General features: G+C 30.2%; 1 protein-coding gene across 1 annotated transcript in view; it reads left to right on the top strand.

Moving 5' to 3' along the window:
- Nucleotides 1-9,574: 9,574 nt before the first annotated feature.
- The window catches only part of LOC129605869 (MOXD1 homolog 2), a gene marked incomplete at its 5' end in the record, with an annotated part of 211,271 nt that continues 206,175 nt past the window's right edge, over nucleotides 9,575-14,670 (top strand). The window contains one exon of the mRNA XM_055515864.1: nucleotides 9,575-9,733. Within this exon, the coding sequence (XP_055371839.1) occupies nucleotides 9,575-9,733 (159 nt within the window). The remainder of the gene's footprint in view (nucleotides 9,734-14,670) is intronic.

Here is a 14,670-nt window from a genome sequence, read left to right as displayed (position 1 = left end):
TGCAAATGAAGTGGCTTCATGTGTGATTCATTTTCTGCAAAATTTAGAAAAAAACTAAAAAAAAAATACGTTTTGCACTTGTTCTCTGATTCTTGCACTAGCCAAAATAAAAATACCATTTTACTTGTTACTTTATTAATGTTTTTAAAAACAAGTAAACGTATAACATCGATTAAACACTTTTTTCCAATTCGAGGACACAGTTTTTTGCCTGCCGATCGAGTATTTGGAAGAGTTGAGCAGGAGTATAGGAAAAAGGAAGAAATCTCAGGAGTATAGGAAAAGAAGTGAATATAAAAACATACTAAATAAAACTGGAAAAGTTTTGTCAGCATATAAAGATTTTGTTTTTATAACTTTCAAGAAACAGCAAGAAAAATATTAAAAACGAAATGCCATTTAAAATTTCTGCTTGTCGTATTATACTTTATGAAAAACAACGAAAAAATGTGTCTATTTCAGTCGGAGCTACGTTTGAAGGAGAGTTGGAGCTTATGACATATTGGAAAAGGATGTTTAGTTTATCAATGTCCAATAATTTAAAATTTAAAAAAAAACAAAACCGAGTATCTATTGAAAAAAGTGCAGATGTTAAGAAACTATTGCAATTTTTTGGGATCCCTGCAGATGCCAAAGAATTTTACGAAGAAATAATAAATACGAGTTTCAATCAAAAAGAAAAAGAAGAGAACGATCCATTAAATGTAACCTATGAATGGTGCATTACGAGCAAATTTCTTATGTTCCTATAAGCCGTAAAACTTAACGTTAATATTAAAGAATTTTTATTTACATGTATATAAATATTTTGAAAAATGTTTTGTTTTTATGTATTGTTAAAACAACTTTAAAGAAAGAATTCTTATTTATTTTTTATCTTATACAGTTTTACAAAAATTTTTGGTATAATGCACTTTTGCAAAAATTTGAAAAGTTGCGCTAAACAAGTTTTGAAAAAAAAGGTTGCTTTTTATACGTATTTTTGTCGGGGTACATGAATTCGAATAATATGAATTTTGCTAGCCATTTATAGAAACCTTTGAATGGATTCAAAAAAACTCAATCTTATGTTTTTCTAGCTAGTAATAAAAATTTAAATAATAAAAATGTGTCTTCCCAAAAGCTTAATTACCGACCGTATTGTGTAAACAATAGGTAGGTGATGTGATGGCAACAAATTTTGCATATCGAGTTTTCGGTGGAAACGTACTTCTCCATAGTAGGGAAGCGTAAGTAAACTATTTTTAGCAACCTGTCGGTCTGTCGGTCTATCGGTCTGTCGGTCTGTCGGTTTGTCGGCCTGTCGGTCTGTCGGTCTGTGTGTGCACGCGTGTATCTCAAGTTCTGCTGAACCGATTTTGATGAAATTTTATATGTAAGTTTATTTCCACCATGGCACGGATTAATCAACTTTTTGGATATATCAGACCTCGGGAACTGCACTTTTTAGCGGGCCTGTTTTACTTTTTTCACCATTTTGAAGAAAATATTTAACCGATTTACTTGAAATTTCATATATAAACTTTTTTCGACGGTCCGCAAAAATTCCTAACTTTTGGAAGAAATCAGCAACTGGACGTTTACTACGGGCCAAATATACATTTTTGCGTATATATAGGGATATAATTGACCGATTTCATTGAAATTTAATACATGAATTCCTCATATTAAAACAATGAACATATAAACTTTTTGGAAACATCAGGGCTCGAAAACTGATTTGCGGGCCGATTTTACATTTTCCACCATTTTGAAAAGTATTCAACCGATTTACTTGAAATTTCATATATGAGCTTTGCTCGACCGTCCTCGAAAATTGCTAACTTTTGAAAAAAATCAGGTGTCAGCAACTGGACGTTTACTACGGGCCAAATATACATTTTTGCGTATATAAAGAGAAATAATTGACCGATTTCATTGAAATTTATCACCATATCTACGGAACGAATTGATGTAATTTCTTGAAATTTAATGTTTGTGTTCTGGTTAACTGTCGAGCATTTCTGGGAATTCGGGTAGCACAGAGCGAAACTTTACTAAGAGCCAAATTTACATTTTTCTAAGTATGTTAACTATAAGCTTACAATGTCTTCTAACTATAAGCTTACTAATGTCCTAAAAACTGGAAAGAAGTATTTAAAAAACATTTTTATAATATTCTGTAACCCTTTCACTTAACTAGACAATATGCGGTCGGTTATGTGCTGACCACATCAGATTTTTTTTCATTTTATGTAGTTTTGAAAAAACGCTCCTCAATTTTGTGTTTGAGTAGCTGCTACTTGAAAATTTTATGTATGCTGAGTATTCTTGTGTATTCAAATATTCAAAATAACAAGCAATATAATATTTTTCAATACATCAGACGTCTCAACAATAGGAATAAGAAAAAGACCAATTCATGCATAAAATTTTGGCTTGCTATAATTAAGGGTGTAGAAGTTTTGTAAATAGACACACGAACAAACAGACGGACGAACAGACACTTCTTTTTAAAACTAACAAACACTTCTTTTCAAAATTTTTTTCAAAAGTTCTAAAGTTAGATTAAGTTATTAAATTTTAGTTAGATTAGTTATTAAACTAAGAAATTCATAAATTTAAACAACAAGAATACTAAAAAACAACAAATCAAAACAAATTATTCAATCTTTTTGGTGTTTAAGACAAAAGGCCTGTTAGGACTTCTTAAAAAATTTCATCAGGATAAAATATTTAAAATATTTATCAGGATAAAATATTTACTGGTGCCAGAAGGTCAACTAGTGCATTATTAGCAATTTTCAATAAAGGGTGTTCAAGTCGAATAGGTTTGTCCCTCTTAGGTAACCTCTTCTTACCAACCGCATTACATACCGCATAAGGATTGTCGTGTTATGGAACCAAATTTATTTTTGGCGAGATGTCGATCTTCCGGTCTATATATCAATTTCGATTGAACAGATTTTGATGAAAATTTATATATGAATTTTTTCTGGCTATATCACGGATTTTTCAACTTTTGGGATATGTCAGGCAACTTTTCAACTCGACTTTTTTACGAAGCGATTTAATTTTTAAGATAATATTCAAATTTTTTGTATATAAACTTCGTGTGGTAGTACGAAAAATCACTCAACTCAGGTAAATCAGGTATCAGCGCCTGGATTTTTACGAAGGGCAAAATTACTTTTTTTTGCATATAAAGAGAAATAAAATACCTATTTCTTTGAAATTTATTATTTAAATTTAGAGTGTTAAAACAATAAACTTTTAATTTTTTTGGGAATATGTACCAGAAGGCGAAATAAGGGCCGATTATGCATTATTTACCATAATCTGAATTTCTTGAAATTTAATATTTTTAGTTATGTTTCCTGATGAAATTAACTAAGTGATTCGGATGGTATAAAATGAACTTCTAGTAAGAGTAAAATTTTCATTTTTCAAAACATGCTAACTATAAGTTTTCCAGCGTCGTTAAAATTTGAGAGAAGTGTTTAAAGATCTTTTTCATTATCTAAACATTACTAATTAGCAATAGGTAATGTGCTAACTACATCAGATTTTCTTTTATTTTGCAAAACTACACAATTTTAAATTACCAAATTGTGATAGGTTTGGTTGAAAATATAATTTGATTAATTATATAAAGCCACTCTTTAAACTTTTTGAATTTCATTTAGGTATTGCTTTTTTGGTTTGGTTTGTATTTTAGGTTTGCAAATAAATGTTTAGAACATTTGTAAAAGTACAAACAATTTTGCTGAATTTCTTGTTATTTGTAAAACTGTTCTAAGTTCACTTGTAATATTAAATCTAATAAATTTTACCGATCGCGTCTCATGCAATAAGCGAAGTAATGTGATCAAAAACAATTTCATATCTACATTTCGTAGAAAAACACTTCTCCACGGTAGGGAAGCGTAAATAAAATATTTTTAGCAAGAAATTGGTCTGGCAGTCTGCGTGTGCATATGTGAGTTTATTTTGGTTATGGCATGGATTGATCAACTTTGGGATATGTCAGACCGTGTGAACTGGACCGATTTTACGGTTTTGGGAATATAATGAGAAATAATGAACCAATTTTCTTGAAATTTTATATGTGAACTTAGGTTGTTAAAACAATGAACATGTAAAATTTGGTGAACGACAGGACTTAGAAAGCCAATTGTACATTTTTTACCATATCTAAGGCAATAATTTACGGAATTGGTTGAAATTCACTGCTCGCATTCAGTTTGCTACGGTAAGTTACTGACGCTCCTAAACGAATTAAAAAACTTTTACAAATATTTTCTATTCTTCTAAGGGCGGTTACTTTAGTAATTGAAACAATTCAGTTAAGTTCACTTCCACTTTGATGTTAAAGATTGAGAGTATGAACCATTTCAAAGCTCTAGAAATGAAAATGGATAAAAAGAAAAGGTACAACGAAGTTAAGGATCAAGAAAGAAAATACGGAAACAGAAAATTTTTTCTTTAGAATCAATTCCACTTTTGTAGTATCTCAAAAGAAAGAAAGCTTAATATTATATTAAATTTATAATCTAACTTCTACTGAGAAATAATTGTGAACGATAAAAATTTATCCAAGAAAAACCGATGGCATTAATTCAAGATTTAAACTAAAATATAAGCATTGGTTAATGCCATGTATATCTTTCAGGTCACTAAGATGAAATTATTTTACGAAATATTGCAATCGGAAAAAGTTACAAAAACAATATTGTTAATGTTTTATGTTTTCAAAGTATCACGATTGAAATATTTTCTTTATTTTTTTTGTGACATTTTTGAGTATTGTTTGTGATTTTGGCAATTTTATTTAGTATAAAGAGGGAATACTTACTTTATAAAAATAAAATGGCCGATGAAATTTATCATTATCTAAAATCCGTTTTTCCAAATTTTGAGATCGGTTTTTTCTGACACAATTAACTCTAGAATTCCAGCCTTATGTTAACGGCTTTTTGATTTTTTTTTGTTTTATTTCAAAGATTGCATACATCCCAAATCATCCCAAATGTATTCAATGTATGAAATTTTTTGATATATTCATGAAAGTAATTTATATAATGTATTTGATTGTTTTTCAAAGCAGCATTTTCACCTTTTGAAGTCTATATTATGCAAAATGCTATCTTACAAATCATTGGTTTGAACCAACTTTATTTGAAACGTCTTCAGAAACAACGTTGTACGGCAATGCTGTGCATGCATTCTTGTTTCAATTTTTTTTTTATTTTAAGAGATAGAGACCTTATATTTACCGACCGTATTGTGTAAACAATAGGTAGGTTATGTGATGGCAACAAATTTTGCATATCGAGTTTTCGTTGGGAACGTACTTCTCCATAGTAGGGAAGTGTAAATAAACTATTTTTAGCAACCTGTCGGTCTGTCGGTCTGTTTGTGCACGCGTGTATCTCAAGTTCTGCTGAACCGATTTTGATGAAATTTTATATGTAAGTTTATTTCCACCATGGCACGGATTAATCAACTTTTGGTATATATCAGGCCTCGGGAACTGCACTTTTTTGCGGGCCTCTTTTACATTTTTGAACATTTTGAAGAATGTATTCAACCGATTTACTTGAAATTTTATTTATAAGCTCAGCTCGACCGTCCGCGAAAATTTCTATGTTTTGGAAGAAATCAGGCATCGGTAACTAGACGTTTACTACGGGCCAAATATACATTTTTGTGTACATAAAGAGAAATAATCAACCGATTTCATTGAAATTTAATATATGAATTCCTCATATTAAAGCAATGAACATATACATTTTTTGGAAAGATCTGGACTCGAAAACTGATTTGCGGGCCGATTTTACATTTTTCACCATTTTGAAGAAAATATTCAACCGATTTACTTAAAATTTTATATATGAGCTTTGCTCGACCTTCAGTGAAAATTCCTAGCTTTTGAAACAAATCAGGGATCAGCAACTAGACGTTTACTACGGGCCAAACATACACTTTTGTGTATATAAAGAGAAATAATCAACCGATTTAATTGAAATTTAATATATGAATTCCTCATATTAAAGCAATGAACATCTAAATTTTTTGGAAAGATCAGGGCTCGAAAACTGATCTGCGGGCCAATTTTACATTTTTCACCATATCTACGGAACGAATTGATGGAATTTCTTGAAATTTGATATTTGAGTTCTGGTTGTTACCGAAACTAACTGGCGAGCATTTCAGGGAATTCGGGTAGCACAAAGCCAAACTCTACTAAGAGCCAAATTTACATTTTTTTAGGTATGTTAACTATAAGCTTACTAATGTCCTAAAAATTGGAAAGAAGTATTTAAAAGACATTTTTATGATATTCTGTAACACATTCATTTAACTAGACAATACACAATGCGGTCGGTTATGTGCTGACCACATCAGATTTCTTTTATTGTGCCATACAACGCACAAAACTTATTTAAGCAGCATTTAAAAATCTCGAGCATAGAACTTTTTATTTTTTATGATTTGGAAAAGAAATACGATTTATATATTGCTCAAAATATTTAATCGAATTTCTTCTTTATAAAGTTCTATATCTAACATAAAAGTACTATAAATCGCTTTTTGTTTTTGTTTAAAATTTTACGTTGTAGATTTTATTTTCATTATTAAAGCTAAATTAGCGTTATTGAACACTTGATTTAATATTAATGAATTTCATAATAGCAAAACCGTTAAAATCATTACAAAGCGGTGTAATATAAAAATTACCACTAGGTAATTTTTCCAGGTTTTTTACTTGGAAATGATTGGAAATCAAAATAGAATTTTATAATTCGTAACGAATTTATGCATGTTTATTGTTTTTCACAATTAAAGTTTAATATATATTATGTTAAATGCTTCCGTATATTGACACTAGGTACATATGTATAAAAAATAATGAATAATAATATTATCCCATTAAAAAATTTATTTTTCGAAAATGTAATAAAATTAATTGCTTGTGTACATTCTCTGAAGCTATATCAGTTCTTGATGACAGCATCACTGATGTACGTATACATACATACATACAATCATACCATATAAGTAATTCAACATACTCCTTGTATGAAGAACAAAAATTTACCTTTTTTTTGATGGAATCTTTCATAATGTTGTTCAAAATTAATGAAATTTTAATTATTCTGTTTAACTTTGTCACATACACATCTATGTACATTAATTTCTCTTCCCAATTTCTAAATTATAACTCCTCTTTATTTGTTCAAGCATACATACATATAGCTTTTGGATGTGTGCTTAAGTACAATATATTTATTTATACTATATCATTATGCTCATTATACTATACCCATGCCAAATTAACCAACAATAATTAATAATTAACAAATTTAGTTTTCTCTCCTTATGCCATATATGGAAAATTCGTTTTGTGTAAATTTACCATTTTATTCATTAATTTTTATGATAACATAATTTTAGATAGGTAATGCATTATATATCAAATTTTTGAGTAAATTAATTTTTCCAACGTGCGAAATAAAATTCTAATTAGATTTTAAGTATTAAAATTTAATATTAGAATTTAAGATTCCATGCGTACTTTTTACCGACCGCATTGTGTATACAATAGATAGGTTATGTGATGGCAACAAATTTTGCATATCGAATTTTCGGCGGTGGTGAACCGATTTTGATGAAATTTTATATGTAAGTTTATTTCGACAACGGCACGGATTGGTTTACATTTTTGACCATTTTGAAGAAAATATTTAACCGATTTACTTGAAATTTCATATATAAGCTTCATTCGAAATTTAATATTTAAATTCTTCGTACTAAAGCATTGAACATATAAATTTTTTGGAAAGATCAGGGCTCAAAAACTGATCTGCGGGCCGATTTTATAGTTTTCACCATATCTACGGAACGAATTGAAGGATTTTTTTGAAATTTGATTTTTGAGTTCTGGATGTTGCCGAAACTAACTGGCGAGCATTTCATGAAATTCGGTAGCACAAAGCGAAACTCTACTATTAGCCAAATCTACATTTTTCTAGGTATGTTAACTATAAGCTTACTAATGTCCTAAAAATTGGAAAGAAGTATTTAACAGACATTTTTATAATATTCTGTAACACTTTCACTTAGCTAGACAATACACATTGCTGTTATTTGCTGTTATGTCGGTTATGTGCTGACCACATCAGATTTTTTTATTATTATTTGGAAAGATTTTTATGATTTAATTTCACATTATTTTAAATAGCTTGTAGAGTTAATTGCTTGTTTGTGCTCCAGGCTTTTAGAGTACATTCTATTGTTAGAATTCAAAATGGTGTATTGTTTTTCATAAAAAATGAAGTAACTAAAATAATTGAGAAACACAACCAATAAGACTTTTGAAGCTTATTTTTTAGTAGTTGTTTGTTAAGAGCTAAAACTATAAATTGTAGTTTTTGCTATTTAGTCCTATACTATATCATTTTAAACTGTATACGTAAAACATCAACATTTTCCTAAAGTAAACAAGTTATCGCTTATTAAGCTTTAAGATAGTTCGTTCGATATTACTTTAAATAATTATGTTCAAAACTTATAATAACTCAAATAACTTTCTAGGGTCTAAAAAGTGCACAGACCCCTTACTCGATTTTCATGAGGTAGAACCAATTAATTTGTATAGTACAACCTTTCCATTTTTGCAAATACGAAAATTGTTTCAGGAAAATTTAATTATATAGTAAGGCCCCAGCTCATTTCATTCCATGTAATTCTAAAACTAATGTACAAGTTTTTCTAAAATGAATTCAACTTATAACCCAATAAATCAATATCTAACTGGAAAGAGTAAATGTACGTTTCGCTAAAGAGGTTTTTTGCATATCTTTTGAAATCTAAATATGTAAAATTTTAAGGCGTTTTACTTGATTTAAGTGTGCAACCCTACTCTTGCACAGTCATTCTTCTTCTCTTCACTCCCCCCTTTTGCGGACTCAAGGGCTCTCGCTCTCTTTTCCTCACCTGCTCTTGCTAAGCCGCAAAGTGCAAGGTGGGGACGGGACTTCTTGAAAATAGGTTAACTACTCTTACTTCAGGCCCGCTGAGATTCTTTTAGTTGCTCGACTCTCCCTCTCGAACTCTTCGGCATGGTTGGACCTACCACGCGCCACGAATGCATTGTCCGCCGACACAGCTCTCTAATTCAATAATCCGACTTAAGTTGCCTCACCGCGTCAAGGTAGAATATGGGTGAGATAGATTTTGTGGGCATAAATTAAAACAAAGTCTTTCTAACTTGATTCCCTTGTAAAGAATATCAAAAATTTGCAAAGGTGTTTAAAAAAATTAATTTTTTTTGACTGATTCATTGATTTTGACATTAAAGAGATTTTATTATATAAGTAATAAAATGCATAATTAAGCATAAATTGATTATTAGACAATTAATAAAGCTATAGCAATATTTTTAAGCTTAAAATATCATAGTTTAATTATCTTAATTTAACTTATCATCTTAATTCTTAAACGGATCTATAATTACTTAATATAAATAGAGACTTTTTCATAAGCAACATAATTAATTTTTATTAATTTATATTTGTTTTATTATTTCTTACAGGATCGTCATGTGAAACAAAATGGTGATGTGGAACCACAAGTAGATCCATCACAAGATTACATTTTAAAATTAGGTTATGAAAATGCAACACATACAGTTTTCCGTTTCAAAAGAAAATACGACACGTGTGACTCAGTTCATGACATTCCAATAACGGTGAGTCATACTTATAAGATTTTTTATGGATTTATTACCGACCGTATCGTGTAAACAATAGGTAGGTTATGTGATGGCAACAAATTTTGCATATCGAGTTTTCAGTGGGAATGCACTTCTCCCTAATAGGGAAGTGTAAGTAAACTATTTTTAGCAACCTGTCGGTCCGTCGGTCTGTCGGTCTGTCCGTCTGTTTGTGCACGCGTGTATCTCAAGTTCTGCTGAACCGATTTTGATGAAATTTTATATGTAAGTTTATCTTCACCATGGCAAGGATTGATCAACTTTTGGGATATATCAGGCCTCGGGAACTGCACTTTTTAGCGGGCCTGTTTTACATTTTTGAACATTTTGAAGAATGTATTCAACCGATTTACTTGAAATTTCATATATAAGTTTTCCTCGACCGTCAGCAAAAATTTGTAACTTTTTCAAGAAGTCAGGCAACAGCAACTGGACGTTTATTATGGGCCAAATATACATTTTTGCGTATAATTGACCAATTTCATTGAAATTTAATATTTAAATTCCTCGTATTAAACAATGAACATATAACTTTTTTTGGAAAGATCAGGACTCGAAAACTGATTTGCGGTCCGATTTTACATTTTTCACTATATCTACTGAACGAATTGATGGAATTTTTTGAAATTTGATATTTGAGCTCTGGTTGTACCACCGAAAATAACTGGCGAGCAGTTTATGGAATTCGGGTAGCACAAAGCGAAATTCTACTAAGAGCCAAATTTACATTTTTCTAGGTATGTTAAATATAAGCTAACTAATGTCCTAAAAATTGGAAAGAAGTATTTAACAGACATTTTTATAATATTCTGTAACATTTTCACTTAACTAGGCAATACACATTGCGGTCGGTTATGTGCTGATCATATCAGATTTTTTATTTGTAATTTTTACTTGATTTAAAGATTCTCACTTAAAGATCAAGTAACCCAAACACATACGATTTAAAACGTAGGATTTTCTCCATTTTGCACACATAAAAAAACAAGTATCTATGTTTTCGACATTCCATATAAGTTCAGTATATAGACTTAATCTGTATAGATAGCATATAGATTTTGCAAATCCATTATGTGAAGACCAAAGTACATACATATATCTATTTTTCTCGTTCGTTCCAAGCCGTTAGTTTTCGTTTGCTTGCCACTTCCACTATTCTCAAAAATTTTCATTTCAATTTTTATTAAAAAATAGATGGTAAGAAGAGTTATGTATTTAAGAAAGAAACAAAATATTGTAAACAAATGAGTGTATCAAAATAGCGAACTGAAATAATATTAAATAATTAAGTTAGGTAAAAATTTTATTGTATTTTGATAAAAACAAAAATTATTTCTCATACTCGTAATATTTTATTTGAAAACCTCAAAATAAGAGCTTCTCAAGAATATCTACACTACTTGGGAGTCACATGACTTTAAAGTTCATAAAATTTGAAATTTTTTGAAAAAAAACGTTAATTTTTTAAATTTGACACATGAGTCATTATGGTATCTGATCTGGTTTAAGAGTTATTGAAAAAATAGAGTGCTGCAAATGTTATTTTACTTATACCAAATTTTTTTTTTCAATGACTTAGAAATTGTAGAATAATCGTTCAAAATGCTGTCTCTCTTCTGTTATGAAAATGTTCAATTTAGCAACGGAGCTTCCCTTACTTTATTTTTGTCTACGTAAATGCACTTTTCCAAAAAATTTAAAAAAAAAGTGCGTATTAGTGTAACTCTGTCCGCCTGTCCGCCCGTCCGTGGACAAGTTTACAAAACTTTTACACCCTTGATGATAGAATGCTGAAATTTTAAATGTACGTTAATCTTTACTAGAAATTTATTTTCATAGAAGTAAATTTTTGCCTATCTTTTCACTTGTTGAAAGGCAAAGAGCTACATTACAAAACATTGATTTGACTTAACTTTATTATTATAGATTATAACTATTTTCTTAATTTTGACACTTAATCTTTTATACCCTGGTCCTTTGTGAAGGGGTATTCACTTTGGTATGGAGTTTGTTACCTCTTGAAGGAGTGGTCTCCGGTATAGAAATCTTATTATAATTATGTTCGTGCTCAGCGTAAAATTCTGATTTAGACATGTCCACAATAACTCAAAAACGAATAATGCAATCGTCACCAAATTTTCATAAGTTATTTTCTTTTCTGCCAGGGACAGTTGAACCAAATGAACCAATTCGGACAACGGGTTCGGGTAGCTGCCATACAACTTCAAGAGTTTTTTTTAAATATTTCCAAATCTAATAAAGATTAAAATCTAATATCAAAATTTGCAAAGATGTGTCCAATTGCTCTTTATATATGTTGTGAAGATTTTAATGGCATGGCTGAACTGGTTCGGGTAACTGCCATACAACTCCAAATGCTAATTTTAAATATTTGGAAATATTTAACTTAATGGAAATTTCTTCATGCAACTGCAGAACAGATGGATGACGTAATCAAAGGAACGGGTTAAAGGTAGAAAAATTAATTAAAAAATTTTTCTCCTCGAAGTGAACTCGAACCAGTGACCTACCGCTTCTAGGTGGACGCTCTACCAACAGAGCTACAGAGGAATGAAGAAATTGCCGACGAAATGTTCTCTACATTGCTTTATACTGTAATCCACATGATTACTAAGTATTTGTTTATATTGACTGCTACATACAATCTACTATTGAAACACACAATAACAAGAACATATATATTTATAGGTATTGTGCCTATTACACTAATTATATTATGAATTTTACTAATACAACATCATAGTTGTGAAATTAATATTTAAAATTGCTTGAAAGGTTCGGGTACCTGCCATACAACTCCAAAAGCTAATTTCGAATATTTGGAAAAATAATACGGAAAAATTCATGAAACTTGGCAGTCGTGTGTTAATTATAGGTCAGATATATTCGTGAAGCTTCTATAGAACAGTGTCACAGGTTCAAGTAAATGCTATAAAACAATGAAAAGTGTAGGGTATAATTCAACTGTTTTGTACCGACTAAAATGTTTTATTTGTTTAATATTCAATTATGGATATTATAACTTATTTATGCAATATAAAGTTTGTTTCCAAATATGTTTGATAGATTTAAAGAACAAGAAGCATAAATCTGGCTGTACCACTGCAGCTATACATAAGTACATACAATACTGAAAACAAACAGCATTCCAATTTCAAATTAAAGTTACACAGTAAAATGTTGTGAACCGGAAAAATATTTCAGTAAATTCAAAGCAACATATGTATTTATGTAAAAAAAAATGTGAAAGGTCGGTAAAGGAGGACGAGACGAGGTAAAAATGAAACGTTTTTTAAATATTACAGTTGAACAAACAAAATTACATTTTGAAGTGATTGTAAATAAATTTACAACAAAAATAAAATTTGTTCGTTAAATAGCGATTTTATTTTATTATTGCGTCTGATGTTGCTGTTATCGTTTGTGGTGGTCCGTCACTTCTAACTCAACATTTAAAGAAAAAATTTCACAGCACTTGATAAAATAAATTTGATTTGAACAGCACATAACCGACCGCCAAGTTTAATGAACGCGTTACAAAAGATAGTGAAAACGCATTTTGAACACTTTCTTTCAACTTGAGAAAGCTAGCGAGCTTTGGCTCTTAGTAGAATTTAGGTTTGCGCCTTCCAAATTCTCTGAAAAGTTTGCCAGTTACTTACGTTAACATCCATAACTCAAGCATCAAATTTCAAGAAATTATATCAATCAGTTCTGTAGATATGATAAAAAATGGCCTCCACTTCAGTTTCCGAGCGTTGGTCTTTCCAAAAAATTTATAGATTCATTGTTTTAAAATAAGTTAAATATTAAGTTAAAGGAATATTAATGATTATTTCTTTAAATGCGCACAAATGTAAAATTGGTCCGCAAAAAGATCCAGTTCTCGAAGTCTGACGTGTCATAAAAGTTCATTGAACAGTTGAAGGCCCTTATAAAAGATATTATCTTGAGCTTTATTTCTTCTAAACAGTGGAAGCCGAAACAAGTTTGCTGACCTCAAATTATATGCCACGGTATCACCCACATAACTCAATAGACTGCTTAGATAACTCGGTAATATTGACTGAACATGTAGTTTATATTTGTTCTTCTGCCACATTGTAAAATGATACGTACGAGTATAGCTTTATTTTGCAAAATTTGGAGTCTAATTTTTTTTGTTACACAAAAATAATAATGAAGAACAGTAAACCAGATGTGGTAAAATCATAGTGTTATATATTGTTAGAGCACAGTTCGATGTTAGACTGCTTCTAATTCTTCCAAGATAACCAATTTTTTGACTGATTTTAATGCTAATATATTCCGCATGATTATCTAGACTCAATTTATTGTCAATCTCTACCCCCAAATATTTAATTATTGCTACACTTTCAATTACTTCATTATTTATTTTAATGCTGACAACATCGTTGGTTCTATCATTAGTATCATACATTTCGTTTCATCTAAGTTTAATTTTAATTTATTCATATACAACCATTTAAACAAATTTTGCAAATATGCATTCATTCTATTGCAACATTCTTGTGCATTACGGCCAATTGTGTAAATGAGTGCACCATCTGCAAACAATACCATTTTACCCAACGTAATGTATGATTTGATGTCATTTATGTAAAGTAAGAAACAGAATACTCCTAGTATTGTTCCTTGTGAAACTCCATTACCAATTAATTCAGAGCGTAATAAGTAACCATCTACATTAGTTCTTTGCGTTCTGCCTCTTACCATACGAGTATTCTTTGAATTTCGCCAGCAAAATATTACGGTCAACAGTTTCAAATGCCCTTTTGGAATCGAGGAATACTGCTGCTATAACTAAATTGTTCCCTTTTGCCAGCTTCCAATCATACAGAACGAAATTGAGTGCCGTTTCGCAAGAATGA

This window comes from Condylostylus longicornis, unplaced genomic scaffold (assembly GCF_029603195.1).
Source record: "Condylostylus longicornis isolate FDR11 unplaced genomic scaffold, ASM2960319v2 ptg000016l, whole genome shotgun sequence".
NCBI lineage: Eukaryota > Metazoa > Arthropoda > Insecta > Diptera > Dolichopodidae > Condylostylus > Condylostylus longicornis.
The sequence above is the reverse complement of the archived record's forward strand: the minus strand, read 5'-3'. Positions and strand labels throughout refer to the sequence as shown.